The sequence below is a fragment of the Castor canadensis genome, chromosome 15, assembly GCF_047511655.1.
Source record: "Castor canadensis chromosome 15, mCasCan1.hap1v2, whole genome shotgun sequence".
Classification (NCBI taxonomy): Eukaryota; Metazoa; Chordata; class Mammalia; order Rodentia; family Castoridae; genus Castor; species Castor canadensis.
Window position 1 is genome coordinate 6,398,202 of NC_133400.1, and position 27,829 is coordinate 6,426,030.

Below are 27,829 nucleotides of genomic sequence, written 5' to 3' on the forward strand. Positions count from 1 at the left end.
CCAGCCACCTCTGCCGTCCTCACCCTCTCCGCTTGTCAGGGAAGGGGCGTTACCTGGGCAACACCCGCCATCTCTCCGGAAACTGCTCCTGCAGCACAGGCAGGCATAGACGCCAGGATTCTCAGGCCTGGGAGAGCAGAGCCTGTTGGCTTTTCCACGGGAGACAAGCTGCCACCAGGAATGTGCACCCTGCCAGGAGAGGCGTGGCTCGGAATGTACTGGAAGCCCGCCTCGAGAAGATAGGGTTGCTGCTCTGCTGCTTGCTGCAGCCTCCGAGGCTCGCACGCACACAGCACGCATGCTCCCCACCACCTGTCACGGAGGGAGGATGTCGCATGGGTGCTCCGTGGAGCTGCAGATTGGAGGAGGACCCCACAGAGACAAAGGAGCTGGCTTTGACTTCTTCCCGGTGCAGGTCCTAGAGCAGAGCAGCCCAACAGGAAAGGTCCCGGGGCTGCTCACACCGAACTTAATTAGAATGAGATACAAGTGGCAATCCCACGTCTTGGTCACACTGTCACCCTGCAGTTGCTAGTGGCTACCACCATACTGCACGATGCAGAGGGAGAACATTTTCTCCATCACGGAAAGCTCTACTGGGCAGTGTAGTCTCAAAGCCTCGGAGTCCCCTCTGCCACCATACCCCCACATCCCAGCTCACCAGCTTCCCCACTCACTGTGAGGACAAGGCTGTCTGTAGGCAGCCCCATGCTTGACACAAGGAGATGGTCCTGCCTGCTTCCTCCTGTCAGGGCTCCTCTCCGAGCCTCTATCCCCCACCCGGGGAATCTGCCTTGGGCTCTTCCTCCAAGGTGTGATATCCCCTAGTGAGAATGGCAGGTTGGCCAACACCCTGGCCTCCCTGACTGGAGACTCATGATGGCTATGCTGGTGTACGTACATGTTCTCCTTCTCTGCCAAGCCAGTGGCTCTAGGTGACTGGATACTCGGGCAGGGGCATTTTTGTTCTCTTTAGTCCTCTAGAATGGCTTCCGTTAAGTCCTCTCAGCATGGACAGACAGCCATTTGACTTCAGATGTGACAAAAGCTGTGTGACCTCCCACATGTCACTCCCATGCTGCCCATATGGCCCCCAGGTCTTCATCATCAATCCAAGACTGATTCATAATTCTCAGTCATCCCAGGGGACTCTGAGCAGAGACTCTTGGTCTTATTCCTGACCCTGCTGTCCCATGTCAGCCAGGTCACAAAATCCCCCTCAGGGCTCTGGCCAGTTTCCAGGGCAGTGGTGAGCATGGTCAACACCAGTCCACACTTCTAGAGGAACACCTGTGTCCTGCCCAAGCACCAGAGTAGATGGGGCTTCTGAAAACCAGAAGCTAGGCAGCTGAACTGGAGACTGACGTACTCCGATCCCAGTTTTAAAGAAATATTGTAAATGTGTGTCTTGCTTGCTTGCTTTTGTTACAGACAGGCTACTCTGATGTATAAATCTTCTGAGGGGAGGCTGAACACTTTTTCTCCGATTGGGATTCTTCTCTTGCCTCAGGCTTGGGAGGAACGGCCCCCCCATTGTCTCTGGAGTCTCAGGGGTTTTGCCAGTAAGAGCCTGTGACCCTGGCTGCCCAGGGAGTCTGGGCACAAGACTCAGTCCTGCAAGGGACTGGGTGGTGTTGCTATCATGTAAACACACACACACACATCCATTATCAAGATAGAGTCACACACCACAAAATTAACCACCGATTTAGAATTCACAGTGCTGTGCATTCGTCACCCCAAAAGAAACTCTACCCACGGAACAGCCAGCCATTCCCTAGTTTTCCTCCCTCGGCTCCTGACGACACATCTCCCTCCTGTCTCTGGGTTTCCCTATTCTGAACATCTCAGATGAATGCAACCGTGTAACATGCAGCCTTTTGTGACTGGCTTCCTCCCCTCAGTGTGTCAAGGTGCACGTCCACACTTGCCACAGCCCCTGTTGACATTTCATTCCTTCTGAGGACAAGCAGTGAGCCATCGTGTGGACAGACCACCATTATTCCCATCTGCTCACTGCTGACGGGCACCGAGCTGCTGCCACCTCTTACTATGGTGAACAGTGTCGCCCCACACACCTGTCACTGCCTCACTGCCTTACGACCACATCTGGGTATCTACCACCTTGGCCTGTACCCTCAATGCCTCTTATCAGTGTAAGCTCTGCCCAGGGGTCAGGTGACCCCAATTTAGCCAACAGGCACTGCTACCTGCTGGCCCAACTAGTTGATAGGCAAATTAATCAGTGATTATCTTCCAGGGACATGTGTTCAAGGTGGGGACTGGGACACCTCCAGAGGAGAAAGACAGGAAGGAAGGAAACTGCCTGGCATTGTGTACTCCCAGTCTGGTTGGAGGGGGGCATGGCACAAATCACTTCAACAATGCTGATAACAGTAATAATGGCTGCCACCTCCTAAGGAATAGCTACAGTGTGTAACAGCTGTGACAAATGACATCAGAGCATAATGGCTCTCCCTTCTGAAGGACCCTCCATGAACCAGGCCTGTGCTAAATGCTTCATGTGTTAACTTCTGTCATCCTGACACTGCCTCAGTAAGGTGAGTGGTACAACTAGCTCCATTTTACAGATGAGAAAACTGAGGCTGAGAGGCTGCCCGCAGCCAGTTAGAGTCAGAGAGAACTGGGGTGGCCTACCTTCGTATTATCATCCTGCTAGCAGAAGGGCTGATGTGGTGTTTTCCGTGCCTTGATCCACACTGTTGTTTCCTATCCAGTGGAGAGCCTTGCCCCTTCCCCTCAGCCTCCCAGGGCACTTGCAGCCAGGTTGTGGCTGGGCACCCAGCTCACATCTGCCTGAAAAGTCGGCTCCCAAGGAGACACAATTTGTTTGAAAAAAGGACGCAGCCCAGGCACTCAGCCCCCGAAGTGCCCGCTGGAGACAGCGTTTCCTGCAGCCATTACCACTGCCAAGGCAACAGCAGGGCCCAGGTGGGTGTCCTGCTCTGCCAGGTCCAGGCATCAGCCAGTTGCCTGGGTAAGCATGAGCGGCTGGTGAGAAGATAACCCAGCCTTGGTATCAGGCTCCCAGCTGGGTACCACATTCCACCTGCATGGGGACTACTGCATCCCAGGCCCAGTCCGATCATCACAGCGATGCCGCTGGAACACGTGAAACTGTACGTGCTGTTCTCTTTGCCAGCTACATGTGACAGCTTGGGGGCAGGGGAGGAGCCTCAGTTGCTCCTGCAGTCCTCTGCACGGTGCCTGGAGCCATTGTGGTTCAGGGAAGGCGATCTCCGTATTTGCGCAAAGCAGGGTGGGCAAGGAGGAGAGAAAGAATCAGAAGAACCAGCGAACACGCAAGTGAAGTGCTTGTGCTGCGGCAGCCCCTGCACCAAATCCTTTAACCCACTGCCAAATGCACAGGGATCTCTGGGGGTCTGGCTGGGAAAAATTCTGGTCGCAGAGCTGGGCAGGGGGACACTGAGGAGCTTCCAGGGAAGATGGCCTGTCTGCTCTGCTTTATGGGTGGACACGCTCACCCTGCTCCAGGACACAGGGGAGGAACCAGTACCCTGCCTAGGGTCACAGCTGGTGATATGGGTCGAATTGTACTTCCTTAAAAGACATGTCAGTCTTAACCGCTGGTATGTAACTATGACCTTATTTGGAAATTGGGTCTTTGCAGATGTGGTCAAGTTAAGATGAGGTCACACTGGAGTAGGGCGGGCCGTATATGCAATGACTAGCTGGTATCCTTGTAAAAAGGCCATGTGAAGATGGAGGTAGGGAGTGCAATGATGCAGCCCCAAGCCAGGGATGGTCAAGGACTGTCTGTAAACCCCAGAAGCTGGATGAGGCAAAGAACCTTTGGAGTCCCAGAGGTCCTGCCCACACACTGACTTTGGACTTCTGGCCCCAGAACTGTAGCGACCACATTAGTGCTTTTCAAAGCCCTCAGTTTATGGCAATTAGTTCCAGGCATCAGGGGGAACCCACACTGCTGGTAAGTAGCAAATGGGGACTGACCCAGGGGCTGGGCTCCTTGCACTCCGTGTCCTGCTGCTGTGGTCCAAGCTAACTCATGCAGCCCCTCTGGGACTTGGTGAGAGGCACAAGGTCTCAGCCTGTCCTCAGTGTGGAATATGTTGGGTAGAAGTGCTCGCATTTGCCCTAACACCTGCCCCCAGCCTTTTCCCTGTGGCATAAGTCCTGGCCATGGCTGCCTCGGGAAGACTGGGCCAGGATGTCTGCACACCTGGGCACCTGCATCATCAGTGATGTCAGAAGGCGCCACCTGGGGACCCAGGAGGCTTTAGGAAGAACTTCCAGGAGAATTCAGGCAGGGATGCTGGCCAGAAATGACGTGGGATCCCTGGCAATTCTTTGCGATTGGGGAGAGTCCTGCTCAACTCTTTCCTTTCACACTAGCCAACACCAGCCCTGTCAGGCTGCTGACAACTCAGGGTTCCCGTGCTAATGCCACCCTGAGCCACCGTGCCAGGGTCCTGGCTGCACACTAGAACCACCTCAGGGTATAACCAAATGCCAGCAACAGGGTCAAAGCCCAGACCAACCTCATCAGCCCAGCACTGCAAGTGGATGGCACCCACGCATCGGTACCTTTTTGGGAACTGGGATATTTACAAGTGTATCAACACACCTATCCATGTTCATTACAGAAGTGTGAACAACAGCAAAGAGGGGAAAGCAACCCAAGGCCACCGACCAATGAATGAATAAACGCACTGCAGTGCATATGTACAATGGGGTGTTACTCATCCTTAAAAAGGACGAAAATACTGACACATGCTACGGTGTGGATGCACCTTAAGGACATTTTGCAAAGTGAAATACATCTTTCCCCAAAGGGCAAATCCTGCTTGATGCCACCCGTGCCAGGTCTCTAGAATGAGCAACTCCATTGGGACAGAGCAGGGAATGGTGGTTGTTGGAGCTGGGGGAGGGATGGGGGTTATCTTTCAGTGGAGACAAAGCTTAAGATTGGGAAGATGAGAAAGTTCTGGACAAGGATAGTGGTGATGGCACCACAGTAATGTGAGTGGGCTTAACCAACTGTACACTTGAAAAAGGTCAGCCAAGCATGGTGGTGTGTGCCTACAATCCTAGCTACTCAGCAAGTGGGAGAAGGAGGATTGTGAGTTCAAGGCCATCCCCAGGCAAAGTTAGTGAGACCCTATTTCAAGAAACAAAAACAAAACAAAAAACCAAATACAAAAGACTTGGGGATGTGGCTCAAGTGGTAGAGTGCCTGCTTGGCATGTATGAGGCCCTGGTTTCAATTCCTAGTACTGCAAAAACAACAACAAAAGGTTAAAATGGGAGCTGGAGGAGTGGCTCAAGTGGTAGAGCACCTGCCTAGCAAGGGTGAGGCCCTGAGTTCAAAACCCCAGTACTGCCAAGAAAGAAAAAATGTTAGAGTGGTAAGTCATGTTAAACATATTTCAACACAACAGACAACAAATGTATGCAGAATTCCTAAGTGATGTGAGTGCACAGCCAGGGACCAGCATGTGTGACCCCCTCCCTTGTTCAGGCACAGTCCACAGGATAAGAGAGAAAAGGTGAGGTGTCCATGGTTGCCTAATGGCCCTGGGTCCTGACGGATGAAACTAGATGTGGAGGTCCCATCTGACATGTGCCACATTCACAGGTGCCATTTGGTGCTGTGGAAATAGTCCTCAGTAGGCAGTCAGGCATAGCACAGGGCAAAGTACCCTGCTTGTGACCAGGAGGACAGAGCTGGAGACAGCTCACCATGATCCCTCTGTCCCATGAGCTTGCTTCTTAGTAGCTGACTGGAGGCTTGTGGGCATGAGTACCTCCTATACCCCGGGAGGCTGACCTGAGGCAGGACAACCTGCCAAGCAGAAGTGGGCTCAAGGCAGGTCAGAGGATGGTGACATAGGGTGAGAGTGTTAGGCCAGAGGCCTCATGAGTGGGATTAGTGTCCTTATAAAAAGGGCCTCAGAGGGTACCTCACCCCCTCTTCCACCATGTGAGGACACAGGGAGAAGACCACCATCTACAAACCAGGAAGTGGTCTCAGCAGACACTGAATCTGCCTTGATCTTGTACCTCTTGGTCTCCAGACCTGTGAGAAATACGTTCTAGTTGTTTATAAGCTACCCAGCCTTGGGTCTGTTATTACAGTAGCTTCAACAGACTAAGACAGCAAGGAAGGCCTAGAGGCCCTGGAGCTGGGAGAGGGGAGGGTTTGTGGGAGTTGTCTGTAGCCCTAGGACATTCACCCTGGGGATCCCAGCTTCCTGGCTGATGCTCTAGAGAACACGACAGGTCTCTAGGCTAGGCTCCCCATATCTAGTGCTTCAGGTCCTCACAGCTCCTTGCTCCTTCTAAGATTTGTGGGCTGCTGCATCCTGCCCCACCAGGACACTCCTGCAACCCTGGGGGCTCAGGCAAAGCCTTTTTGCTCTCAGGGGTGTGCACTACAATGACAGTGGGGCCAGGCTACCCTTGGATTTCCTTCCTGCTACTTATAAACCGTGCAGCCTCAAGGCAGATGGTACATCATCTCTCTGAACCTCAGTTTCCTCATCTAAAAAACCAGCAGTAATAATGGCACTACTTCTTGGAGCTGTTGAGAGGATTAAATGTAATATTTCAGGCTTGACAAAAGCTATTAAGTTAGTTATGTTCAAAATACAAGGTGTCTAGAAACTCTTGAACGTCCACCATAGAGAAATGCGTCATCTGTGGCCACAGTGCAATACCACACATAGTTACAGAGAGCAAAGGAACATGCAGAGGTCCCTGTGGACGTCATCTCCATGTACAACACACACACAAAGTTACACTCCCTCATCCACAGGGCTCCAGTGCCTGCAGCCCAGAGGGCTGGCCCAACTGTCTTTGCAGAGGTGGCCGGGGGAGGGGGGGCAGTACCTGTGTGTATGGTGGGTACTGCCACCTGTAAAGTTCCGAGTTGTTGCAGGAGGTCCCGTTTGTAATTGTACATTTAATTAAAGAGCAATAAGGGAAAGACCACCCCCCAGGATTTCAGAAGCTGGGACCCTAGTGCTGGCAATGTCCCTTCTACAGATTCTCAAACTGGCTGTGAGCCAGTGAGCAAGAACTGGAAGGAATCTGAGATCCTATTATTTTTTGTTAGTGGGCTAACGACATATTTCATTGGTCAGGTAGATTATTTGATTTTTCAAATAATGCACATTATTTGGGAAATTAGAATCATGCAGAACTACATCAGGGTAAAAGGCACACGAACTCTATTCTGTGGGCTGACAGCTTGCATCCTGGTGCATTAGTCCATGGGTTCCTTGTCCGCACACACACACACACACCTGCATGCATGCACACACTATGTAAACCTGCAGGTAAATCTGGGTCATCTCACACATGCTGGCTCTCTTTTACTCTTGCTTCTGTCCTCCCTACACTAACATCACAACATACCCAGGAACCAGAAAACCTTTTCCAAAGGGTCAGGTGATGAACCTTCGAAGCTCTGCAGCCACAGGACATGTGCCACAACCACTGTACTGTGGAAGCTTGAGTGGCTGGGTCATGCCCCCAAACTCATGGAAACAGGTGCTGGACTTCACAGGCTGCAGACTTCTAGCCTGTACTGCTTCCCATCTTTCTCCACGTCCTGTGTAATCAGGCACAATGCACAGAGGAGGTTTTGGGTCCTTATTCAGTTTATAGAAATGGCATTGTATAGTTCATTCATCTTGGCATCTGGCCTTTTCTCTCCATATCTGCTGGGACTCACTCCAAACCACCTCCTGTCAATTTCCCTGTCTTGAACACATGGGCTGAGGGAGGACTTTCTTAAACACATCAAATGGAGTCCCCCCAGTGCTGGGCACCAGTGGCTCACGCCTGTAATCCTAGATTCTCAGGAGGATTGCAGTTCAAAGCCAGCCTGGGCAAACAGTTCATGAGACCCTACCTCAAAAAAACCCATTACAAAAAAGGGTTGGTGGAGTGGCTCAAGGTGTAGGTCTTAAGTTCAATCCCCAGTACCACAAAAAAAAAAGGAGGTCCCCCTCCCCAGATGTCCTACTTCCCAACCTCAGCCTGGGTTGCTGTCCTCCCTGGGGCCACCCCCAGTTTTGGCTTGGTGGCCTCAGTGACAGGGTCCTCCCTCCTGACCAAGGCCACCCCAGGTCAAAGCGTTCTTTGCACCTGATATTAAAGACCACAGTGGGGGTCTCTTCTTGATCCCTAATATGAGATGGCATCTTCAGAGGAAATGCCCAGATGACCAGCAATCCAGCACATAAAGTGACAAATGTAGACACTGGACCAAGGCTGCTGTTTGTACTGGGTGAAGTGTGGGCTGGGTGCTGCCCTGCCTGAAACCAGGGAGCAGTGCTGTTTCCTTGGGGCCTGGTAAAGGCTCTTCATCTCCATCCAAGTAAAGATCCCAAGACAGGCGATCTCAGCAAGGGCCTCGTGGTTTATTTTACCAGGAGGTTTATCTGGTGTGCAGCACTTCAAAGGGCATCTGATGTGTTTGTGGCTTGGTTTGGAAGCCTCCATTCCTTGCTGGGCAGCCAGAGTCACCAGTTCCTACCGCAAAGGGCCTGGATGTATGAACACACCCTAGCAAAGGGATCCATTTCCAAAAGCAGTGATTCACAGTTGGGCTCCAATGTGCATTTCAGGCAGGCCGTGATGTCACGCTTGGATCCTGGACATAGACAGATTTGGGGTGGAGGGAGGGGTCTGTTCTTGGTGGGGATCCTCAGACAGTTACACTAACTCTGCATGCAAAGGAACCTCAGATAGATCCTAGTAGTGTGGATTCCTCACTGTTATGAATTCTAAGCCATCTGCACAAGTGTAGGGGACACTGAAAAGCAATTCAGACATTGTGGACATGTTCAGTCATTTATGCTTGATTTCAGGTTGTGAGGGACCCAGAAATGGGTCCTAATGGGGCCAGAGGTAGCATCAGACCCTGGTTTGACTTAAGGTTTGGATGCATGAGAAAGTTATTTAATAAGAGGGTCAGTTTTCTCATCTATAAGATGGAGCTATGATACCTTCTTCCCAGGGACATTGTGTAGTTTTGGACAAGATAACACAGATGAAGTGGATGAAAATCAGTAGTCACTCGACAAATGTTGACCGCACATCCCTTTCTTGAGGCTGTTGCAGCGGCTGTGGAATCTATGTGCACAGCATTGCTTGGAGGGCGGGCTGAAGCACTGTGTGCTGCAACCTCACCCCAACCTGTGAGTCAGGAGATTCACAGTTCTAAGATCCTGGGTAGAGCAGATGCACTGGCCCACTGATCCCACATGCGGAACCACTTGAGCTACTGGTTCAAATCCCTAGGTCTGCTGAGGCCAGGAGGCTGGGATGAGAGGACGACCCTCTTAGATGGAGCATTCAACTCCAACTTTGGCAAGGGCCTCGAGGGTCAATGCTACCATCTTAACCAGTGCTCCTAACCCCATGTGTGTGCCTTTTAAGGTCCCCATGCTCCTGGTCATCTGTCTCAGTTGAGCAGTTAAGATTCATCCCAGTCTTCCAGGGGTTCTTATCCAAGCATCTGCCAGCACTCCACCATTTTCCCCGGCCCACTGGCAATCCTGCAACCTGCCATCCACAGTCTCGAGACAGCAGCTCTACCAGGAGTAGCTTCATGTTCCACAGAGGGGGGTCTTTGTCTCAGACCTTTTGCAAAACTGCCTATTGGTCCTCAGTGTACTGAGGCCATCCAGGGAACAGGATGCAGGTGATGACCACCAGGGCCTTGTGCTTTTGGCAATAACTCCTGGCCAATTAGTCTCTCCCCAACCTTTTCCTTCCCAAGAGCTGAGATGCCACCCCACTGGGTCTCTCTGATCGCCTCTGGCTGAGGGGAGTGCCTACTACTTCCTCTGTGGGGACAGGTACTGCTCTTTTTAGTCTCTGTTTGGCCTTGTCTCCAGGCCAACAGGTGGTGGGGAGCACTGCAGGTCAACAGAGCAGGCTACTGTCCCCTCCTTAGCTGGACCCCCACCCCCAGACATCATACCTCGCTCAGAGTAGGACAGCATCTCCAAATCAATGAAGACCCTATTTTCTGGCTATATTTACAATACTCATCTATAAAGAGAAAATAAATAAAGAAATAAAATGAAATTCTGCCTTGAAGGGCAGACAGCAAGTTTGCCTGCAAACCATTTGTGTGAAAAACCTCTCGTATGGCTTGGTGACTCACAGCTCCACCAAAACACACAGCGGACAATGCCCGGAAGCTCTGCCCCATCCTTGCCTGGAAAAGCAACCCACAAGTGCCCTCCTCTCCCGGCCATTGGGAGAGCCACTGCTGTGCTGTTCTGGGGACCAGAAATGGTCATCACACAGAAGGGGGGGAAGGAGATGTCAGGAAGGTCCCGAAGCCCAAGTCGGGCCCTCTACAAGGGCTGGGGGAGCCCTGGCCAGAGACAGGATGGTACAAAGCCAGACTTGGTGGTCCAGGGCATGGTGCAGACCTAGCTTCTCCCTTTTCAGCCCTACCACCTAGTTTTCTACCACCTCTCTGTACTGCCATTGTATTAGGAGTCCATCAAGGGACCAATCCATTGAAAGGCCATCAGCTGGCGTCCATCCCACCAGCACGTGAGCCTTCTAGGACATCTCAGATTCAGACCACAACATCCTGGTATGAAAACATTAAATGAAAAATTCCAGAAACAAACAAGTTATTCATAAATCTAAAATTAGGTGTCATTCTGAGTAGTGTAATGAAATCTTGTAGTAGCCTGTTCTGTCCTGCTTGGTGATAGTGTATCTACTCTGTATATGCTATCAGCCTGTTAGAAGTGTCTTGGTTACCAGATCAACTATGATGATATGGCAGGGCCTGTGTATAAGTAACCCACATTTTACTTAATAAAGGCCCTGGGGTGCAAGAGTAGTGATGCAAAGGATGCACTGGGGCATAAAACAATGAAGGACAGAGGAACTCTGATGTTATATGGTAACACTGCAGGATACATAGGAAGAGGCACTATGCACAGGTCTATCCTACTCCAGCTTTCAGGTAGCCCTTGGGGTTCTTAGAAAACATCACCATGGATACGGGGGGATTACTGTACTATAAACTGTAAAAAGAAACAAAACGAGTCTATGATATGCAGCTAGATACCTCCACCATATAAAAGGAGAGAAGAGAGGAATGGAACCACGTGGATAATCAAATCTGTGCAGTGTTTTCAAGGAATACTTTAGTTTTCTTTGTCCTTTTCACTACTAAGAAAAAAAAAAAAAAGCTTAGAAAATACAATTTTTAAATAGCCCATCTTGGGGCTCCTATAGTCCTAAGTAGTGGAAGTACAACTGGTCAACCACTCAGGAAAACTGGGCCAGCATACACTAAAGGCAATCCTAAATCTGCCCCAAAGTCCAACGACTTAACTCCTAGCACACACAACAGGAATGTGGATCTTATTTTAAAAATCCCAACCTGGCTATATCCATCCAAACACCATCCAGTAGAGTCAGGGAGCAAACTATTTCTGCACCTATAAGCACAGGTACATAGTTTTCAGCCTAAGAAGCCAGGACACAAGAGTTCCACTGAGATAAGGTTCAAACCAATATGTAAAAGCAAAGAGTCACAATAGTGGTGAGCCCTGGTGGAGAGGTCCTGGGGGACACCTGAGAGGCCGAGGGAGTTCACTAGCAGGAACTCACTGGGCTGTGGACTTTTGATTTGCACATTTCTCTACGGTATGCCACTCTTCTATATAAGTTTATTTAAAGGACAGATAGAAAGTTCTGTTCCAAACAGTGCTCTCACTGGCAAAGTGGAGACCCTGTGGGTTTAGATGGAGCTGCCTCATCCCTGCCCTCTCCAAGCCCACAACAGTACTAGAAGGCTCCGAAGCTCCTTGCCAGGCAGGAGGCTGAGTTGGAGGCTACCAGCCCAGGTTTAAATCTCAGCTTAGCCCATTTCCAACACTGTGAAGTTGGACCAGCCCCTCTGCTCTCAGCTCCTCTTTAAGATAACACTGCATGAGAGCCCCCAGCTCAACAACTGACATCACAGGTGCCTAATAATTATTTTTCTCTCTCTTGTAAGCATGCCCATGAGAGCATGACTCTTCTCCCCAAGGCTGTCCAGCTCTCTGCCACTTGTTAGTTTTAATCCCAGAAGCTCCCCTTGTTGTTGGTTACGGGTCCCCAGTGACTCACTGAAGGGCCCACATTGCAGCTGGGGACACTAGAGACTGTGGCCTCGCAGAGGCACTGGCAGCCTGGGCCCCCGAAAGCCTCCACCCTTTGATTCTGCTGAGCACACGTGCAGAGCAAAGCTGTCCAGCTGCACTTGCCCCTGTGAGGGCCTATGCCCTGTCAGGCTCAGCCTGGCCACCTCCTGCTGACAGTCCTTCCTGCAGAGCTGGAGTGGGACAGGCTCCTGCTGGGTGGGAATAGCCCCTCCTTTCACAGAACTCTGCTGAGTCCTTCTGATCCCTCTTAAGAGGTCACAAAGCCTTATTTGACTGTGCACCAGAAATTAATCTGGATGGAATTCCTCCTGCTGGACCTGGATGAGGCAGGCCTATGGTTGGGCTCCTAGGAGAACCAAGGTCAAGTCCTGCTCCCCTGCTTCCCATTCCTTCTCAGAGATCAGGTCACTTGGAGGCCCCATGATACCTGGACCTAGGGAATCTGTCTGGATGTGTGGCCAAGGCTCCTAAGAACAAGCCCCATACAGCAAGGACCAGAGCCAAGACACTGGACCTGGATTTGTGTCATTCAATGTCCCATGGGGCCTAAGAGGTGCTGAGGCAGAGGCAGTGAGATGCTTCTCCTCCTCTGCAGGCCGGGGCTCCATGGAAAAGAGCTCTGCCATCAGAGTGCAGCAATGGACCAGTGGTGCCTGCCATGGGCTCACTGGGGGTCCCAGGCACACATGACATGCACGTAGCACCCTTCAGGGTCCTGTCTTCTAGTGTCCTTCTCTTCAAGGGGAGATGGGGTCCTCATTCACCAGTGGAGAATTAAGAACGAACATTTTACTGGGGGGCTACCACATGGTAGGTGCTGTTCTAAATTCTTTATGTTTACTAACACACTCCATCCTCCTAGGAACCTAGTGGGCCTGGTGTTATTGTGAGCTCCATTTTATCTGGGATAATTTGCTTTCTGCCCTTTAAGGCACAGGGGCCAGCAGGTGGTAAAGCCAGGACTGGAACCTAGACAGGCTTAGCTGGCCCAGAGTGCTACTATTAAGCAATGTAGAAATTATTCTTCTGGGAGTAAAATGGTTCTAAATCTCTAAAAAGTAATTCAAAAGAGATAACAGCTTAACTGTGGGATGGTTATGCCTGCCTCGTCCATGACTGGGAAAATCTGGGAGCAACCCAAAGAGCCATGTGTGGCTGAGTCCTGGTTAAAGCGTGGTGCCTGTCAGAAGGCTGCCGTGGCACTGTTAGGTGGCTATGCCCGGGAGCTGCAGGGCATGTCAGCATGACTGGTCTGCAATGACATGGAGACCAGTGGCACTGTCTGGGTCTGACCATGGCCACTGAAATGGCCATGTAAAGATGGGTGATGCCTGGAAGGGCATCTGCTGGTATGGGGACCAGCAGCAGAGAAGGTCTGCTATCTTTGATAGGGCAAAGCAGAGAGAAAGACAGTTGGGTTGGCAGCTGCGCCATGGTTAAACGAGTGAAGTGGGGGTCAATGAGGGCTGAACAGTAACACTGCCCTTCATACAAGGGGACATCATGAGCTTCAGAGGCCAATCCCAGCCAGAGCCACACAGGAGAGCCTGGTACTGTGCTCAGGCCATGGGAGGCAGGGCCATGCCTACACATGAAGCCCGGGGTTTAGAACCAGGGAACACACAAATATAGGGTGTCTGGGTCTGTGTGGAAGCAGGCAGTCCTAAGCCTGAGTTCATGGGCCAGTTCATGTGGTGTGACAGTGGTCATGCTGACAGTCAGGACAGGACTGGCCCTCACTTGGAAAAATGGGGTTTGCAAGTCAAAGGTTACTGCATGTAATCCTAACACATGTGAGAGCTGGAGAAAAACGTGAAGCCCTCGCATGCTGTCTCAGAATACAAAAACACAGGCTCTTGACACTCAAGGCCCGGAGATGGAGGGCACCTCTGGAGGTGGGAGAGTCAGGTGAGGTGTGTGTCTGGGACCATGTCGGGAGGTAGGTTCCCAAGAGTGAAGGTCCCAGCTGCATCAGATCTGTGTTTGAGTGCCATTTAATAGGTGTGTGACTAAGAGTGAGTGGTGAACCTTCTCAGCCTCAGTGAAATGGGAGAACAGGAGGAACAGACCCTTCCTTGGGGCTGTGAGGGTTCAGAGAGGTGACATAAGTGCCCAGTTCAAGAGAAAATGTGCCATTCGAGGGCAATGACTACCGGCTACTGTGTGCCGAGGGCCAGGAAGCAATTGGGGAGGGGTCAGTCTGGGCTGGATAAAGCCTGGGAAGAGGAATCTGAGGCCACAGTGGCAGGACCCCAGGAGGGGCCCTCCTTGGTGAGGCTGTCTGCCAGAGGGAGAGGAAGGAGGAGAGGGGCAAAAGGCAGGAGTGGTGGTACTACTGCGGGGGGTTGCGCCCTGAGCCCCAAGCTTCCCCCTCCAGAGATCTAAACTTTGCCCTTAGTAAGGAATGGGGGGATCAGCTCAGGACCTTCTGCCATTGTGACCTGGGTCCTTGGGAACCCTGGCCCTGGCAGCCCTTCTCCCTGCATGGGTTGAGGCTTCCTTTCCGGAGGGCACAGCCAGACAGTCAGAGAGAACCCAGGTGTTGCAGGGAACCCCTATAATGCCTGTCCCTTGGCGGGGACGCTGAACAGACCACTGGCTAATATAAAAAGCACTCAGGGGTAGAAGCAAGACTGTGAACCTTGAAGGAGTTGTCTGGCAGTGGCAAACGTCCCTCATCCCCTCAGACTTTCAGTCCCCTCATCTCTAAGATGAGGGAGTGATGGTGGCTTTGCAGAACTGTGACAGAGCTCAAGGAAACAGCTGTGGAAAAGGTGCTGGCACAGCAGAGGCTTGTGAACTGGGGAGACACTCTACACAATGGCAATCCATCGCGTCTCTGTCTCTCTCTTCTCTCTCACGTCCACACACATTCCCTACATCCTTTTCTTTCCCGCCTTCCTCCACGGCACAGGGGAGGGATAGGCCTGGACGGGTGGCAGAAGCTCCACAGCCCCAGGCAGTTGAGAAAGACTACTGAGGAGCATCAGGCAGCCTGGCCAGGACAGATGGCAGACAGAGAGGACACAAATGTGGGCTGGGACTTCCCTAGAGTCAAGCACACTCCCCGCTGGCCGGCGTAGGACAGGAACACAGGCTGGCCTCTTGTAGTCTGTTCTCCAGCCCCACCTCCAGTGCAGGGTCCCAGGGGACTGCTCCTGGTGACCCAGTGTCCCTGGGGATAAAGTCATCTTGGACTCTGAGACTTCTGTGCAGCAGCTGAGTAACCCTGCCCAGGACCAGAAGGCTGGAGGCAGTACAAGTTTCAGCTGTGCAGAGCAGGTGCAGCTGGCTCTGGGCCCCGAGATCGCCTGGAGTCTCCTGACTGCTGGCTGGCAGTGCCTGTCCCCAGTGTGCTCACAGGCAGGCCTGCCCCTCACGGCTGTGCTCACTGGGGCCTCTCACCTCAAAACCCTGATAGAGGCTTTGAAACAGGCCAATCTGCTCACAGCCTAGAACACATGCTTGTCCTTGTCACACAACCTGGGCTGTCCCCTCATGACCTTGCACACAGAGAAGGACCTGTCCTCCTATGACCTGTACACATGGCAGGTCTGTCCCCTCACAGTCTCACACTCAGGGACAGCCTGCTTCCGTGGGCTTGCATACACACACACAAGACCTGGCCTCCAAAGGCTTGGGCATGAGGTGCACTGAGTCCAAAGTAACTCCTCATTAACTCAGCAACTGTTTATGTTTCCACACCCCCAGGGCCTGGCCTCAGGGGCCCAGCCACTCATACCAATAGCACCAGCCTCTCAGGGAGCCCTTAGGACAGCGGGCCTCTCCACCCAGAGCAACCCATCCTGCCCTCTTCCTGGACCGGGAGGCTCTGCTCCTCCTGAGGTTCCTAGGCCTACTTGGACTTCCCTGATCCCTGCTGGCTGGGAGCAGAACTGCCTGGGGAGATGATGAGGGGGAGAGAGGGACGGACGGGATCTGCAACAGGTGACCACTCTGTCCCCATATAATCCCATTGGCAAATGTGGTGAAAACAGCATGGAGGGAACGCGTCAGGCCAGAGGGCTGTGACAGTGGTAAGCACACTGGGGTCCCGAGCCGAGGCTACTGAACAGCAGCATTGCAGGATGGATGGGGACCGTGAGACAGTACAGGGACACTGTGATCATTCCCTGCCTTGTTCCACAGGGCTACCTGAGGTCAACCCTGCAGCAGCATTTCTCAACCTTCTCCTTATCACTGTCCCCAGAGAGGGGTTTTCAGCACTTCTCCTCCCCTGGAAATGAAATACTGCAGAATGAGACGTTGCTGAACTAGGTCAAGTCTGGAGGGCCACACGCTGTTGTAGTCACTGAGTTTTTTACAGCTCCAAAGAGCTGGGTTGGCCCTCTGGGGGACGTGTTGCCCTCTAGGGAGTCTCCGAGATGCTAGCACAAGTCCATGAAAGCTAGAGCAGGGGGCCTGGATCCCAGGGTCGTGTGCTTTACAAACCGAGGCCCATTCTGTGCACGTGCTGCAGACACGGCACACAAATAAGCCCTGATGTTGGGGTGCAGTGATGGAAAAACACCTAGAAAATGGAAACTTTAAGCTGAGACTGGGGTTCTAAGCATCCTTCATTCTGATGTTCTATTGCCTTCTTCTGTTACAAAACAGAAGAGAGGGCTGGGGGTGGGGCTCAAGTGTAGAGTGCTTTGCCTAGCTAGTGTGAGGTCCTGAGTTCAAATCCCAGTACTACCAGAGGGACAGAGAGAGAAAGAGGGAGGGGGAGACGAATGAGGAGGGGAGGGACAGGGTGAGAGAAACAGAGAGAGAGGGAGAGAGAGAGAGAGAGAGAGAGAGAGAGAGAGAGAGAGAGAGAGAGAGAGAGAGAGAAGAAACAAGGAAAGAAAAGGAACCTCCCCCCACCAAGTGGTTGGCTGTAAATGTAGAGGGGAGAACGTAGAGTTCGAATCTCAGAGACAGGCACAGTGTGATCATGGAGGAGGCAGGATGAGCCTTGGACTGAAGTCTAAATGTAGCTGCTGTGCAACTATGGGCAAGTCACTTAACCTCTCTGAGCCCTGGTTCCTTTATTTACTGGGTGGCAATAAGCCAGAAAGTATCTAGCTTGACCCAGTGTAGACACTAATTGTATCTCAATTAAGTAAACATTTACTGGACTTCATCCAGACCAGGACAGTAAGCTACATAACCAGGGTTTGAATCCAGGTCTCCCAGCTCATTTCACTAGCTGGCAGTAAATCCAAAACACCGTAAGCTTCTTTGTCATTTTGAAAGGAAGGAGAGCATGCTTTCTTTATGCTCACAAAAACCAGGTGGCCAGGAGCCACAGGACAAGTTGCCAACACTAGATCCCACTGCCACCTGGTGGCAGCACACCTAAATCACTGGGGAGAACTAGCATCTGTCTTTTACATGCCTGAATCACAAAAGTGAGAATGAGGTTATCACTGCCACCCAGCAAGAGGCCAGCACATTGCTAGGCATTTGCTGGATATTTGACACATTTAACTTAGCTTTTCTGGATCCTTTAAAAAAAGCTGATTGAATTTAACAACCATAAAGAAACCAAATGCCACCATAATTGAGCACAGCCATCCAGGTGGGAGAACCCAGGGACCCCAGCTCTGTGAATCTCACACATGATCCTCCATATGGGGACACTCCACACTGGGCTGTTCCACCATCTTTCTAGTCGGTCTCCTGAGAGACTGTTTCCTGGGCCCATCTTGGTCACGCCTTATAGCTGTGTAATGTCCTCAGATTTCCCAAGCGCTGCTCTGGGGTGTCCACAGGTGTGGGACCAGGCCAGGCAGAGTCCTATGAAATACCACTAAAGACAGATTTCGCCATTGATGTCGGCCCCCTTTTGAATGAGGTGCTTTTCCCAACCTGTTAGGTCTCCAAGTACACTCCTCCTTGTTCTGAGCTACAAGACAAGGCAGGGTTGTCACTGGCTGAGGACTGACATGTGAAATGCCATGGAGAACAGACATGGTGGCTGCTCTAAATCATTACTGTCCCTGATGCTGAAAATGGGCTCTTCGTTCAGGAAGAACTTCGGAGGGCCACACGCTATTGTGACAGTATGTGAACAACCACCACCATCCAGTTACCTTTCTTTCCTCTCAACTGCTCTGGCATTTAACTCCCAAATGGCATCTGGGCACACAGACAGCCAGGTGCTAGGGATGTTCTCCCGTGGAAACTGAGGTCTTGGCAGCACCTTGGTAACTATGTGACACCTCACTTCCTCAGCTGCCACCAGGGGCCTCCTGACTTGCCCATGATCAGAATTTGCATGATCTGATTCTGCCTGGGCCCTCACTGGCCTCAGGAGCCCGAGTTGCGGTCTGGGCCTTGTCCTTCCCATCCACACAACAGGAAAAGCAGCAGAAACAGACCTCCGGAGGCTGTATGGGCATTATAAGCCTTGTCCAGCTCCTGGCACACAATAGGAGCTCAATAAATGTAGGTCTCACATGCTCAGCTTCTAAGACTTTGTGCCCTACAGGCACAAAGCAAGTGGACCCCAGCTGACAAAGAAGGAAAGCGTCCCTTTGGGACAGGAGTGTAACTCTGGGGTGTCTTTCTCCTCTGTCCAGCTGTGGTGTGGTAGAGTCAGCTTCTGAAGCTGGCCAGCCCGGCCAGCTCCCTACAGAGAAGACAGACTGTGACATCCACTTGCCATGCTGGCCACACCCCCTCATGGCTGGTTCCAAACATGAGATCAGAGGGCAAGAGAGAGAGGCAAGGAACAAAGAGATGCCCACTGTGCACACCGTCCCCGTTCCACGTCTGGGCCACCAAGCAGAACTCGGACCTGTGGTGCAGGAGGACCTTCCTCAGGAGAGCTGGCCCTGGGCCTCAAAAGTGACCGGCAAAGGACTGCTGTCCATGTGCCCGAGGATTCCGAGCCAGCCCCGTGGAACAAGACTCAGGGAGTCAGGCCAGAGAGCCAGACATTGAAGGGTCATGGGAACAGGAACTGGGCTCGGGGTTTCTACCTGTGGCGAATTTACACCACAGAGCCTTCACTGAAGTCCAGCTCCCTGGCCCCCAGGAACACCCTCACTCCAACAGAAGCAGTCACAGATCCTGCTGGAAGCAGCGAGACAGCTATAAGGTTCCAGGAGGAGACGGGGCAGAGGCTTCTGTGCACAGCACAGCTCCTCCCTGGGCCAGCGGGAAGGCCATGCCCTCTGGCTTTATGCCTCTGGGTGACAGGTTAGCCCAAAGCCACCAGCAGCCAGGTCTCAACTTACCTTCCACTGCAGAGAATGGAACCACTGGTCTCTCAGGTAGCTGTTGGCAGCCTGCAATGACAAGAACAGGAAAAGGGCCGGTCACTGGCTTGACACATCTCAGAGCATCTCACAGGCCAGCATGTGTGTCCCTGCATACTTTGTGTGACGGCATCTGCCTCAAAACCCTCACATGTCTTCTGCAGGACTTGCTGAACAGCTGTACACAAAATCACAACAGGAGAGGTTGGGTCTGGAAAGAAGACATGGCTGCTGTTGGGTGCTGGTTGTACTTCACCCTGCTGGCTGCAGCAATTCAGTTGTGCACACAAACCTTGACTGATGCTGGACTACAGGAAGGGCCTAGGTGAACTGGCTGGGGCCTGAAGGTGATGTGGCAGAACTGAAGACTCCCTTCTGCCAGGACCATTCATACACTCAGCCTGGCATCCCCATGATCTTCTCAACAGTCCCCACAACAGCCTGTAAGTGGGGAAATCCCATCACTGTACCCATTTCACAGACAGAAAAACAAGATCCTGAGCTCTCATGCTAAGTGCATTCAAACCAATGGCTGCTGGCTTCGAAGCCTATGCACTTAGACAAAACACTCTCTTGCTGGCTGTAGAAGGTCGTGGTAGAAAGCGCCTAGCCTTGAACTTGACAGACCTAAGTTAAAAATCATAGCAGGGGGAGCAAAACCACCCTGGGTCCACATTGTGCTAATTCTGAGACCCTGGGCAACTTGGCCTGGGTTCGCCCGTTTGTAAAATGAGAACCGAGCCTTGTTCTCGAAGGGATGTTGTGAAGACTACACAGGATTCCTGCAGAGCACCTAGAACCAGGCTGGGCACATGATGGGGGAGTAAGCAAAGCACAGCCATTGTTAGTATTCTTATCAATTCCTCACAAATAAAAGTGGCCCGGGGAAGCCACTGCTGACACCCTCAGCTGTGGCAGATCTGCCATTGGCAATCCCACGTTCATGGTGTTTAACACGCACCAGATACAGAGCGAGGCCCTGTGTGATGGGCTTGTTCCGGCTTCATAAGATGCCCTGCGGAGTCAAAGTGCAGATGAGAAGCAGACTCAGAGGGTTACAGACCTCCAAAGGCTCCCAGGCAGGAGTGAGGGACTGGGAATTGAGCCCAGGCAATGTGTGTGACTCATGCTATAAACCACAATGCTATGCTTTCTGGGGTATCCATTGGCTACTCCAGGGAGGTGTCCATCCCCTGCCAGACTCCACAGCCCTGGGCTCCAAGTGACCCTGACTCTGATGGTTGAGGGGTTGTGACAAAGGCTGGAGCCATTCTTCAAGCATTAACATCCACCCTGCCCCCACCATACTCAGACACAGGCAAGCATGTACCACTTCACCTCAAGGTGACCCTGGGCTTGCTGGGATGACCACCCCCCACCCTCAAGTCCTCCTGAACAAAGGGCCAGTGAAGCCAACAGCCAGGCTCATGGTAAGTTCAGAGGCTCCTTTCAAACCTTGGAGAGATGCATTATCCTCTGAAGGCGGGTGGGGCTTGAGTCTATGCCTGAGTCCCAAGCAAGTGGGAGGCCGGCCTTTGGTATGCCAGCACTCCTGCGATGTCTGAGCCTCTGACAGACCTCTACCTTGGCCTAGCAGGATGACCTGGACTTAGTCACCTGCTACACTTGCCCAGGGCTGCCCAGAAATGGTCCTGAGAGTCTGGCTAGGTTCCATGGACCCTGTGCCTGGTCTCCCAACACCTTTGTCCATTGGGACAATGACATACACACCCTGCCCAGGGAAAGCCACACAAAGCCATAGACAATGCGGTCAGTCACAGAAGGGCTTAGGCTGTGAGGGCCTGGCATATGTGGACACTCTGCAAACATGGCCGTTGGGATCAGCAGCAGCCATGGCAGTGTTGTGTCCACAGGCTCTCCAGGGTAAAACATCCCTGACCACATGTGAGCCAATTCCCATGGTGTAAACACCCTCCCCTCAAACCCCCGCCACCAATTCCAGTGATGGGAACTGTGGACACGGTGGAGAGACATGCATAACCAGCTCTCATGAGCAGTGCAAACCAGGACCAGCAGACTCCAGGGCAGTCCTGGGCCACAGTCACTCCATGCCCTTAACATGCCAAGGTGGACAGAGAGAGGGACAGTAGCAGGAAGAATAAGGATCCCCAAAGGGATGTATATCCTAATCTGTCATGATTATATTATCTTAGCACATGGCCAGCCAGGTGACTTGTTTTGGCAGAGGGACTTTGTAGATGATAAATTAAGGCTCTTGAGATAGGGAGTATATCCTGGATTATCTAGGTGGCCCAATGGAAACCTTGTAAGAGGGAGGCAGGAGAGCCAGGTAGGGATGGAAGGAGAGGCCAGAGTGATGTGGCAATGAGCTGAGGACTGCAGGTGGCCGCCAGAAGCTAGAAAAGTCGAGGAAACAGGATCTCCCCCTAGGGTCTCCTCCTGTAGCCCTGCCTACACCTTACCATTAGCCTGGTGGGACCCATGCTGGACCTCTAGCCTCCAGAAATACCCACATTTGTGCATGCACCAAACTCAGGTATGCACACGTATACACACCTACCACACAAACACTATACACACCGTACGTACAGGGGCAGTTTCAGAATATATCATGGATCGTGGGCCAAGAACCAGATCCAACCTAGTCTTCAGTCTGTTATCATTTCTCTAAGGTGGAAACTAAGGCCCAGACTTTGTATGGTCATCATTATTGTCAGTTTCCTTCCTTTTGGCACATGGCATAGGTGCAAATCGCCAGCTAACTTGCTTTGCCCAATGAACACCGAGCTGATGTGACACAGAAGGGAGGCATCACTTGCAGGTGGAAGTCTAAGATCCACTGCATGAGTCGGCCTATTTCTCTCCCCCTGCTATGGTAGCAAAAATGTCCCAGGTGGCACGGACTTCACCAGAGGAGCTCCAGAAGACCCACAGCGATGTTCGCTATTTTCAGTCTTGAGGAATTTGGGGCTGCTTGTCACTGCAGCAATCTTAGCTTGCCCTGACCTTCCATCTGCTTTCACTCCTTCCCTGCCTGTGCACGTCTACGTACCCTCGGGTCCCACCCGAAACACCACTGGTCCAGAATGACTGTACTATAGGTACCTCTCCCTCTCTCTGTCCCTGACCAAAGAGTGATGCTCCTCACCTAACACATCACAATGCCCTGTAGCCACCAGTCTAATTGTCCTTGTTCCCCCAGGCTGTGACTCGGTGAGGCCAGGAAACATGTCTGACTTATGCATCACTGTGTCTGTAAAACGCAGACAATGACTGCTAAAGAGAAGATTAACTGGTGAGCAAAATAAATGAATGAATGGTTGGATGGGCACATGCACAGGGCAAGGAAATGCAGATGGATGGATAGATGGGTGGATGGGTAGATGGATGAACAGATAGGTGGGTGGAGGGATGGATGGACAGATGTATATATGTATGGATAGATGGACTATATGGGTGGATGGATGAATGGATGTGTGCATGCATGGATGGGTGGGTAGATGGATAAATGGATAGATGAGTGGGTAAGTGGATGTGTGGAGGGATCAAAGAGTGAATGGGTAGATGGACTATACCCATTCCACTCATTGAACAAAATTTCATTAGTAGCAGAAATTTAGAAGCACTCATCAGCCTTGATATCCTCTCTTCCCCAACCTGTATTTGACTTCAGTTCTGGAAACAACCATGGCAGTTTTTTTCCTCAACACTCATTTGCACTAGGCACAGTGGTAACTATTTGCATAGACTTTCTCTGACCCTACAATAGCCAAGTGACACATATTGTGGGTCCAATTCACAGGTGAAGAAAATGGAGCCCAGAGAGGTTCCTCTTACTGCCTAAGGTTACCCAGCTAGGGCACTGCAGATCTGGGCTGCAGATCTCAGATCCATCTCCCTCCAGAAGGAGGGAGATGCTCACCCTACTGCTCACCTGGTAGAATGTAATCAGTGTGCCCAGCTCCTGTGGACCAGGTCTTAGGCTGGGGCTCACTACTTCCCTTGGCAGCAGCTCTGATGAAGGGGAGGACAGACCTGACAACCCATTCCAGTCACCAGGAGCTCCACCTTGAAGACAGAGCATGGGCTACAACTTCCCTCCAGAGGAGGGGCAGTGGCTGATGTCGACAAAGGCTGTGACAAGGGTGGCTGCAAACTGCTCCTTCTGTTAACAGAGGTTGCTGGGTGAACTCTGAGTCACAGTACAAGCCTCTAAGGGCTTCCACCAGAGGCAAAGTGGACCCAGCTGTGTCAAGGCCTAAGAGCATGGAGCGGTTCTGTAGCCTCCATGATGCTGGCTGGCAGCAGAGAGAACCAGGATAAGCCAGCTTGTCCAAGGGCCACTCAGAGGAGAATTCTCTGGAATATAGGAAGGAGCCCTCAGCCCAGCCTCCAGCTCCCTCAGGCCCCAGGCCTGCCCAGGCGCCCTCTGACTGCACCAGTGATAACTTTCTGAAAGGGCCAGTTCTAGGCAAATTCTGCCTGATTTCCTCTTCAAGAGCTGCCAAGTTCTCTTTCATTGTTGCATTGTCTCTGGGGTGAGAAAAACAGCCAGGGAGCATTGCGGGTGACCAGGTGACTGTTCCTGAGTCCAGCTTCCTGGCCCAACTTCTTAGGGAAAACAGTAGAGTGTGCAGCCCGGAAAAGTCTTTCGCTCTGGCTTCCAGTAAGAAAGGAACCCAACCTCATCTCTGCCGGCTGCCAGTTTTTGGGGTAAACAGTTGCCCGGCTTCCTGTGGGGCTTTTGGAAACATCAATGAGACGAGCCAGGAAGCGAAACATCTAGAAAGCAGCGGATACTATCAGGGAGGGAGTATCACCCCAAACCATCTGGAAGCTGCTCTAGGCTCCGTCCATATTTCACTGATGGGTGGAAACCAAATCGCATGGCAGAACCTGTCAAAGACGATCGGCACCGCAGGGCTCCTTAATGCCTGACGCCCCACCCAGGGCCAGCATGGCACCCCAGGATGCCTCCATTACACCACTTCTGCGCTTATATGACTGGCCTCCTCACAATGAAACGCCAGCCGAAAGGACATTAAGGGAGGAAAGAAGATAAATGGGTCCTTTCTGCAGTCAGGGACGCTAACAACATGGCATTAGGCGAGCTCACGCTGAAACCACAAAGCATCTAGAAGCACTGCGACTGACCCCATGCTGGACGGCTGGCGCCTGCAGGCAGATTGCTCCCTCTCTGAGCTGGAGAGAAGGCATGAGCTTAAATGTTCCCTGAGCCCCCCTGGAACTACCAGGTCAGCTCCCAGAGTGCTACCTTCCTGTGCACTGATAAAATTCTAAGGAATAAGGGGTTTTGTAAGGAGCTCCTTAGGAGGCAAACAGAGGGGAGAGTAGGAAGAGGGATGGGACACAGAGTTAGGCAGAGATGCTCAGAGGTGGAGAACAACACAGACATACAGGAGGAGGATACTAGAGAAAAAGAAACCACAAGAAGCTGAGTGAGAGATGGAATGTGTATGTGTGTGTGTGGTGGGGGGAGAACAGAAGAGGAGAGAAGGGAGGAGAGGGGAGGATGGGCGACGGGGAGGGAGAGGAGGGAGAAAGTGTCAGAGAGGGAGGAAAACAGACACAGATGCAGAGAACCAGAGAGACAGATGGACACCAGACAGGTAGCCTGTGATAGGCAAGGGACACAAGGCCCCTCTCTGGGACAGTGGAGGCCCCTGACATCACCCCTAGGTGGAGTGCCTATGCCGCGTGCAGCAGGCAGGCCCCACTCAGATGCAGAGACTCAGGAAGACTGAGGCACCCCGCACTGAGGCCAGTTCCCTGGGAGGAGCCGGGGCCCAGAGCATGGGGCCCTGGTGAAGTTCCCACAGCCAAAGCCGCCCCCCCAGAACTATCTGCTGTGGTGGAAGTGCTCTTTATCTGCACAAACCACTACAGCACATGGCCCTGGACACTGCCTATGGCAAGCGCAGCGAGTGACAGCATCTTCGATCCCATGGGATAAATTAAACCCAAACGCGAGCTGCTGTGGGGGCTGACAAGGGCACTGTGCTCAGGCCCTTCGGTTCCTCTGTCACCTCTGGCATGCAGAGGAGTCCTGCAAACGTGCCATAGCCACCAGCCCACCTGGCTGCTTCTCGGAGCCCCTCTCGCCCTGGGCAGAAAAGGCCTGTCCCAGGGTCACAGTGTGGCTCTCAGTGACTCCACTGCTCTGGATCCCAATCCACTGTGTCACGCATGAATCAAGGCAAAGCAAAGGCCCTGCCATTGTCACAATGTGGACCAGATCAGCCCTGGAGGAGTCCCTGCTCAGCATTTCCGGGCATCATCTGGGGACCAAGTACCACCAAGCTTCTCAGAACCACATAAAGCTCCCAGGTTAGAGCCCATCTCTGAAAAGACTCAGGCCCATTTATAGAACCAGACAGCCATACACACCCATGAATCACGGGAGGCAGCAGGGAGGAGGGTGAAGACAAGCAGCAAGGTGATAGCCAGTCCGGGCCACCACCCTCAGCCAATGGAAACGACAGCAAGTAGAGAGCCATGGTGGCAGGCGAGCAGGGCAGGGCTGTACCCACCTGGGTCCCCTTGGAACAGTGGAAGTGCACTGCTTCCCCAGCTGAGCCGAGTCCTCTCTGGATCCCAGGAGCTGCCAGCCTCCCTCTCCTCTCCTCTCCTCTCCTCTCCTCTCCTCTCCTCTCCTGTCCTCTCCTCCTCTGCCACTCCCACCTCTGACTGGGTGTCCACTGGAGTAGGGGCGGTGAGCGAGGGGGATGCTGGGGCAGCAGAGGCCTGCCCGCTGCTCAGTTCGTCAGCCCCGCAGGGGGAGCTCTGACGCAGAGCACTGCCCACTGCAGCCAGCCAGGCGAGTCATCACCGCTGGGCCGGTGGCCATGGCCCGGTTAAAGGGACCTTCTAGGTACTGGTTAGCAAACTGCATCCCCCACAGTCTCATTGCCCCTCTACCCAGGGTGATGCTTTGGCCTTCCTCGGAGGCAGGGCTGTCCCTCTGGTCCTCCTGCTGGTGGACTAGTGGCTCCCATGCTTGGGGAGGGAGAGGTTTAGGGGCAGGTTCTCCTCCCTCCCCAACTATTTCTGGAGTCTTCTTGTGTCCCTTTGCCATTCACATACCCAGCTGCCTGTGCCCCTGCCACCGCATGGATTCATCTAGTGTCCCCCATCCCTTAAGAACTTTCTCTGGCTCCCTATGGCCTTCAGAATAGAGTCTGCAACTTCCTCCAGACCTATGTGATCTGGACACAGCCCTAAGCTCCACTGCCCTGACAGCAAACAGCTGGCTCTCCCGCATTCCTCCCATGTCTTCCCTGGCCAGGGTGGGCTCCCCCACCCCACCACCCTGGCACACTCCTACCTATCTATCCCTTTATGCCCAGCTCAAATGCTGCATCCCTGGGAAGCCTGCTCTGGCACCCTGAGGCTGAATGCGTCACTTCTTTGCCGGGGCCCCAGATCCTCTATTTCAGCTACTGCTTCAGTAATCACTTGTTTCTGACTCTGCCTCCCCAGACACTGAAGAGCTCTGCAAGGAGGGGGCCATTCCAGTGCGGGGAGAGGCAGGGTGGAGGCTCTGGACAGGAACTGAGCGGCTGCTCTTGGGTGTCCCTCCTCTTGGCCCACCTGGTCTTCCACCCCAAGAGGACTGGTACTACTCACTCCCTGGGTGGACTGTGCACCGCAGTCATCAGATGTCAAGTAGGGGTGCGGGAAGAGGTGGGGAGGCCAGAGAGTGGTCCACTGGGAGGGGCTCCTGGTCTCCACAATGAAGACAGAGTAGGGGAAGAGGGAACTCTGGGGGCCGGACGGGACAGGTACTTGGTGAGGGCAGGTAACACAGAAGGCAGAGTGTGGCAAACGACAGGGAAGACAGGCTAGGGCATGTCTTTGACCTCCAAGAGAAGGACAGTAAAGCAGGATTTTTCTACACGATGTCCAGCAGCCACACTCAGCCACTGAGCTCAGCACCCTTAGGGGCATAGTGGGTGACTTTGAGCTCCCATAAGTGACCCAAGCTAGTGGCTACCTTTTTTCTTTTTCCTTTTCTTCAGTACTGGGGTTTGAATTGGGCCACCTGCTTGCTAGACAGTTACTCTACCACTTGAACCATGTCCCCAGCCCTATGGTCACTTTGAAGCAGGCTTCAGGGAGCATCTCTTTGGGTGAAGAGAAAGTTTCCCAGGAGAGAGAAAACATTCCTAAAAGAGTCTAAGGCCCATGGTTCTCTCCCTGCTAAGAGGTGAACTTTTCTAGCTGCAGAGCTCTAACTCGGGGCTCCTCTGGAACTGGGGTGGCTCCCCGACATGATATGTAACATGCTGACACATGCACTGCCCTGGTCACTTGGTTTTGTCTGCTGCTTTTCCTTTCCAGGAGCACCCACTTCTTCCGCCTCTGGTGGTCCTGGGAGGG

General features: G+C 52.6%; 1 protein-coding gene across 3 annotated transcripts in view; it reads right to left on the reverse strand.

The window, feature by feature from the left end:
• Cmip (c-Maf inducing protein) overlaps positions 1–27,829 on the reverse strand; it is a 204,081-nt gene that overhangs the window by 53,633 nt on the left and 122,619 nt on the right. For 2 of the 3 annotated variants that reach the window (XM_074055585.1, XM_020179750.2), the window contains exon 3: positions 19,427–19,477. In XM_074055585.1, the coding sequence (XP_073911686.1) occupies positions 19,427–19,477 (51 nt within the window). Of the gene's footprint in view, positions 1–53; positions 2,448–19,426; positions 19,478–27,829 lie in introns of those variants that run through there. The other variant, XM_074055586.1, reaches the window with a different exon arrangement.